This window comes from Colletotrichum spaethianum (assembly GCF_022836535.1).
Source record: "Colletotrichum spaethianum MAFF 239500 DNA, contig25, whole genome shotgun sequence".
In the NCBI taxonomy this organism is placed as follows: domain Eukaryota; kingdom Fungi; phylum Ascomycota; class Sordariomycetes; order Glomerellales; family Glomerellaceae; genus Colletotrichum; species Colletotrichum spaethianum.
Genome location: NW_026054795.1, coordinates 474,878 through 481,200, shown reverse-complemented (window position 1 = coordinate 481,200; position 6,323 = coordinate 474,878). Strand labels below are relative to the sequence as shown.

General features: G+C 51.5%; 1 protein-coding gene across 1 annotated transcript; it reads left to right on the top strand.

Moving 5' to 3' along the window:
• Positions 1–398: 398 nt before the first annotated feature.
• ColSpa_08945 (cytochrome b5-like reductase apf12) lies at positions 399–3,089 on the top strand (the record flags this gene model as incomplete). Its single annotated transcript, XM_049275157.1, has 3 exons — positions 399–524; positions 586–1,464; positions 1,548–3,089. 3 exons carry the CDS (start codon positions 399–401, stop codon positions 3,087–3,089), a joined length of 2,547 nt encoding a protein of 848 aa, XP_049131114.1.
• Between the last annotated feature and the right edge of the window lie 3,234 nt (positions 3,090–6,323).

Genomic DNA, 6,323 nt, shown 5'->3' with positions numbered 1-6,323 from the left:
TTGCAACGGGACTGTTTGGCGGGTCATCAACGACCGAGTTTAAGTTCCGTAGCCCAGGGTCACCCCAAGCGGAAACACGAACACTCCGTTTCGGCGCAGGCCTTGATGGATGTTTTACCCGCACAAGGGGCTTCCTAGGAGGTCAAAAAACACATCAAAATCAGGCCACTACCGGCAGTAATACCTCGGCACGCTCAGGCCAACGCCTGCCAGCGTCCCTGGAAGCATGGGAGGTGGTTCATGGGAATTTGCCGCGGTTACTCCGAGCGGGCCGAGTGCGCCAAGCTGTCGACGCTTTGGGTGAGCGCGCGACAGGGGGAAGAGCTGCGTGGAATAACTTAGAACAGCGCCATCTAGCCAGAGCGGCGCTGGTGCTAAGTGCGCTGGCTCACGCGTACATGTTTGGCGAAGAGCAAAGCAAGGGCAAGGGCAAAGGGGACGATGGCCGGCCCCAGCTACCGCGCCATGTTCTCAGTGCGTGGGAGAGGGTTTGCAGGCAGTTGGGGAGACCCTTGACTGGGCGGGTATGTAGAAATACTCGAAACAAACTACCTATATAGTACAGTAGCTAACTTACCACGATAGGTGCCCGCCGACGACGTTCTCAACAACGCTGTGGGCAATGACTCCTTCAGTCTGAGCAGCACCTACTTTGGTCTCCCCGAGGAGCGGCTCTCCTCGGGGCTTCAGGGCACGATGGAGGCCGTTTTTGCCCCCGCGCTCTCTGCCATGGCGCTCGCGCAGAGCGGTGTGCTGGCCGACCAGCCCGACCTGGTCGCGCATTGCCTGGAGAGTCTGGCGGCGCGCATCGTAAAGTGCGCCCACGTGTTCGAAGCTATGACGCCGCGCGACACGGCACACTTCGACCCCGTCGTCTGGATCAAGACGTATCCCGCCATGGGCCGCGCGGTGACGTCTGGCGAGCTGGGGAACAGCGGCGTTGATGCACCACTGTTCCATGCGCTGGACGCGTTCATTGGCCGCCAGGATGTTAAGGGTGACTTGAAGGGGATGCAGAGCGATAGACGGGCCACGCTGCCGGCCAACATTCGCGCTTTTCTGGATGCCCTTGGTGACGGAGCCGGAAGCGTCAAGGACTACGTCGCTGCTGTCCCTTCCCGGCAACAACATCTGTCCCCTGAAGAGCAGTCACAATATCAGCATCTCTCAGCAGCGTGGGATGGGCTTTTGCAAATGTACATCTGGTTCCTCGAGCGGCACCGCGTCAAGGCTGTTGGCGTTACGGGCGTGAGCTTGAACACGGGGCGACACTCGACAAGTACCGGCGTCAAGAGCAGCGACCAGGACAAAGGCGCGGCAGGAGGAAAACCAAAGATGCGCCCCGAGACCATGCTCAGCATGCAAATGAAGAAGGGCATGGCGTCACGACTGGGCGGTCGGCCGCTGTGGCAGAACGCGCATGTGCAGTCGCAGAGCGTGTACCAAGGCAGCGTGGTGGTGGTCGTGAGGTTGGATGCGAATTTGCCGCTCGAGCCGGGTGATCGAGTGCAAGTCTGGCCGCCGAGAAAGAGGAAAACGGCTAACAGAAAATCATCGCACCAGCGACGGTTGCGTGCATCCTCCCAGAAGATGATGATTCGTCGTCAGACATTAGTGACGATGATACCGAGCCGAGATTCTACTCTATCGCCCGTGCAATGCCAGATGTTGCTGATGGCGCGACAGAATTAGGGGTGAGAGGTATGATCATCACTCTGACAGTCGGTCAACAATCGCCCGAGGGACTTGTCTCCTCCTTCCTCAGCACTGCCGCTGAAGGCACACATCTGCGCCTTCGTCCCTGGCCTTCTCCGCGTTTCCGCCAGCCACGTGAACTGGCCGTGCCACTGGTGCTGATTGGTCAGGGCAGCGGCGTCGGCCCCTTCTTGGGCTTCCTGCACGACCGGGCGGCATGGGCACAGCGGCTCGATCACAGCCAAGACGACATCAGTGATGTAGGCGAGGTTCTCCTCCTGGTGGCTGCCAGAACACGTCGTCATGTCCCCTGTCCACTCGACAGCCTGGAGCAACTGACCAGGACATTGCCACTGACCATAGTCTTGGCTCTCAGCCAGGAGACACACCTCTTGATCCGCAACGGGACCTGGACTCGGCTCCCCCAGGGAGAACGGCGAGTAATGCGCCATTTGATAGAGCACCGGGACTATGTTCAGCGGCTCGTCAAGGAAAAGAGCGGCCACGTCTTTGTCTGCGGCAGCTCCGAATTTGGAGCTACGGTGATGAGCAGTCTTAAACTGGACCAACCTCAACAGCAGCAGCAGCAGCAGCAGCAAGAACTCAAAGCACGAGACGTAAATGACGAGTCCTACTATGACAACCACACACAAATACCCTCCCCTCCGGCGTATTGGTACCAACTGCACCAAGATCTCTTCACTACGGTGAAAAGACCTTCCACCTCACGGTCTTCTTCCTGCTCCTCATCCTCGTCCCGCTCGTCTTCAACCCCAACAAGCCCCGAAAACCCTATCATCAGCCTCTCCAACCTTGCAGCACACAACTCCATCACCTCGTGCTGGACTGCCATCGACGGAACAGTCTACGACATGACTCCCTTCCTGGCCACCCATCCGGGTGGACCCAAAACGCTGCTTGAGTCAGCAGGCACCATCGCCGACGCGCGCTTCGCCGAAACGCACGGCGGGCCGCACGCCCAGGAGATTAGGGGCTATCTCCAAAGCTATGCCATTGGGCGTCTGTCTACAGCTACCACAGGCCCTGGCACGCAGACAAACACGGCAAAACTCATCGATGCCATGGTAAGGATTCAAAACGCGCTCACCAATAATAGCGCCTTTGACGCAAGCCGTGGACCGGTGCCCATGTACGTGTACGAGGATGCTCTACTCGTTTTTGCCGATGGCCTAGACGTTGTGGTCGGCATCCTGTCAGACGTTACCACTAACAGTCGCTCCTCTAAGCTGAGAGAAACTGTGATAAACACGCAGTCGCTATTGAAAAAAGCTTTCACGGTTCTGAAAGACGGGTGCAAGGGTTGCCTGGTGGCTGCTGGCTCCAAGGGCTCCGGGCCCCCTCCTCGACGCTCCTTGACGAGAGTGAGGATTTGATCCGGAAGCTGTACAGGGAGCCTATTAGGAAAGTGCATGCGGCTATTGATTCTTGTAAGAGGTGTATTGGTGAGGTTGAGGCTGGGACAAAGGCGGACAGCAGTGACAGGACTTGTGATGCCCATGACGACGAAAACGCTGACGCACTGAATCGTGTTTTGGAGAAGTTTTGCAATAGTCTGACGAGCGTCGCCGAAGATTTGCTCTATTAGAATTCGTTACTGGGAAGACTAGAGTAGAGTCGAAAGCCGAAGACAATTAGAGTTCTAACAGAATTTTTGTACACTTATCTTAACAGAAGCTCTATTTGCTCTATGTTTGATATATCCATCTCAATGTAGAAACAGATCTCTGTATGGAAACCTATTGCTGAGAGCCTGCCGTACGCAGTTGGGTTATCAGATTGAAAGTGGATTATGTTCTCTGACTAGTTCCAAGGTAAGATTGAAGCTTGATGCTGGTTGGCGGCGCCAGTTTTGGAATTGGTAAACGTTGCAATGACCAAATTGCCCTTGTCTAGAAGAACAGTCAGCTTAGCCTCGAAGCTGATGTTTACAAAGCCAGTGCCCAAGGCATTACCAAGTAAGAGGTTTGCGAGCTCGTACTGCTGTAGTATTATCGAATGCTTTTGACCAACAAGACTTTCATTTTGGCTTTCCGGGTATTCCAGCTTCGTTATTAAGTCTCCAAGTTTTCTGACATTTGGGCCCTTGTCTGTCAACTGCTTCCTCCAGCACACGCCGAAAAGTCTGAAGCCCATAGCGTCTACATTCTCCAATACCTAGGCCCGATTTAGGGCAATCAAAGAGCAGCCAGAATAAACCTTTCCATGTATAATCTGACAGGTTCTGGTCCCACAATTAGGATCTGGGTGGTCTAAGAATGGTCTATAGCTGAAGAAGAGTGAGACATCGCATTTACATGTCTTGGGAACAGAACTTCAATGTAAAACGGCTTGCTAAGAGGCTTTGTTCAATGGATAGCAATTACTGTTCTAGAAAAAATATAAATGACCCATGAGTGGTGGAAAGTGTGTAGTTATATAGTCGAGAGCTTTGTTCGGTATTTGTCTAAACACGTCCAATTGATTTGCATTTTGTTTTGTCGGTCTTGAGGACACGGAACTGACCATGTAGGTCGCTAGACTCAGACAGGGGATTTCATCTTGAAATTAGCGCAGCCCGCGGCCCTCCGAGAGGCAACCATGCCAAGAAATAACGATACAGGCTGAAGTGAAATGAACCAATCATATACAATACCCGCAAGGATCTCCACAACCAACTTAAGTCGCCTCCACCTAATACGCCCTTACTTCCGACCAGATCTTCACTGTTACACATCCCGACCAGGCTGTTTTGTTAACCTGCAATAAGATGCACCCATCGCTTGTGGATGCGCTAATTTAACGTCAGCTTGCATTGATACGAGCAACACTTCATCTAAAGAGTCATTCAAATAAACAAGAACCTTTTGTCATCTTACGATTGATACACTGCACGATTCTGAGACTTACATCAACCTGACTGAGCCCAACGACCTTATTCATGAGCCTGGACCATGGTTCTCCGATTCCATTAACATACTCCTCCACGTACAGCAGCGACTTAATGGATACCCAACTTTTGCAAGTACTACAAACGCTTTAGTACACTAACCTCGCAAGTCCAAACCGGAACTACTATGTGAGATAATGATTCCTGTAGGAGCGACTCTTAAGTGCTCTCCGTTAGACCCGAGAGATCGGAAGCTGCCTAATCCAAGTCAATTGAGACGGAGTACACGAAGAACGGGTTGCCGGTAGTTCATTTGCATTCAGGTGAAAGCAACTGTTGGAGGGGCGTTTCGTCCTGTTCTTCATTTAGGATTCGAGGAACGAAAACGTCAATGCACGAGTCTCGGATTGGCCGCCGAATGCGATCAGCTCGCAACCCTCAGGGCCAACAATATATACGGTTTTCTGTCAGACATCGACAAAGCCGAAAATGCCGATGATACCCATAAATTCATCTAACCTAAAACATTCAACATGGTTTTCTTGTTTTGGCTAATACTTGGACATCTTGATTTGACAAAGAGCGACGACAGTTATTGATATAATGTGATTGTACATCTACATCAATCTCGTTTCCATACTTTTGGACTGCTCTTGTAGATTTGCAAAGCATTGACAAGCTAGATGATGGTTGCCTTAAAATGCAACACATACTGCGAGTCAAATTCTTGGGCCGTAAGATTGTTTTGGCATCTAGGGTTAGTCAGTCGCGTCGATAATTTGGACCAACGGCTTTTTGTCACATTTGCCACTTTCATTGTTTGCTAGCTAGCGACAAGGACTCAACCAGCCTCAAATGCCCCACTCAATCTATATGAGGCATTCGCAGTTTCCACAGTAGGCCGGGTTGACCCCGTGTCAGTTTTGTCGTACCAGCTCTCCGCCGACGCATGTGCCGCAACTACATGATTCCTCAGACAGGCACATAGCCTGGAGAGTAGTACATAAGTAAGTTCATGACCTCTCTCTAGTAGAAGCTTATTCTTCTCTTAATTGTACCCTTCGACTGCTTTAGGTTTTCAGAGCTCTGTCCCCTTGCCGATACTCAAAGTCACGATGAAGATCAGTCTTTTGCTACTTTCAGCTTTCGCTACAATCTGCGCTGCAGCTCCGCCTGTGACTCCAGAGCCTGGTCTAGGGAAATCACCTGAAGAACTAGTGTGTATAGGTAAAACAGTCCTATGGTAGTTACTATGCTAAATGTTCCATAGGCAGTACGCTCTCCTTGAGAGTCCTAATAGATCGTAAGCTGAACCTTCACCTAAACTTAGCTACAGAAATTGGCTAATAGAGCGGCAGGTTGCTGCTGTAAGTACTGTGGTTAAACTCAAAAAAGAGGCTAACTAACGTAGGCGCAGGGTTTCTCGCGGGAACTGAAGCCTCAGACTGTTTATGCTCTTGTGATGGGGCATTTAACACATATCCTTGCACAGCTGCTGCTTGTGGGCCGCGCTGTTAAAATCGAACCGGACATCATAGGGATCTATTATGGACGACCCAAACAAACAATTGGCGACGATTTTAGTTCAACAAGGTTGATGTTAGTTGAGAGCATAAAGAGGGGGGTTTAGAGACTAGCAAGCTGTTACGACCTAAAGAAGCGTTGGTTAACATAACCACCTGGAACAAACCCACGAGGGACCAGGGGACATTCAGACTCATGTATGTATGATCACGGCGCT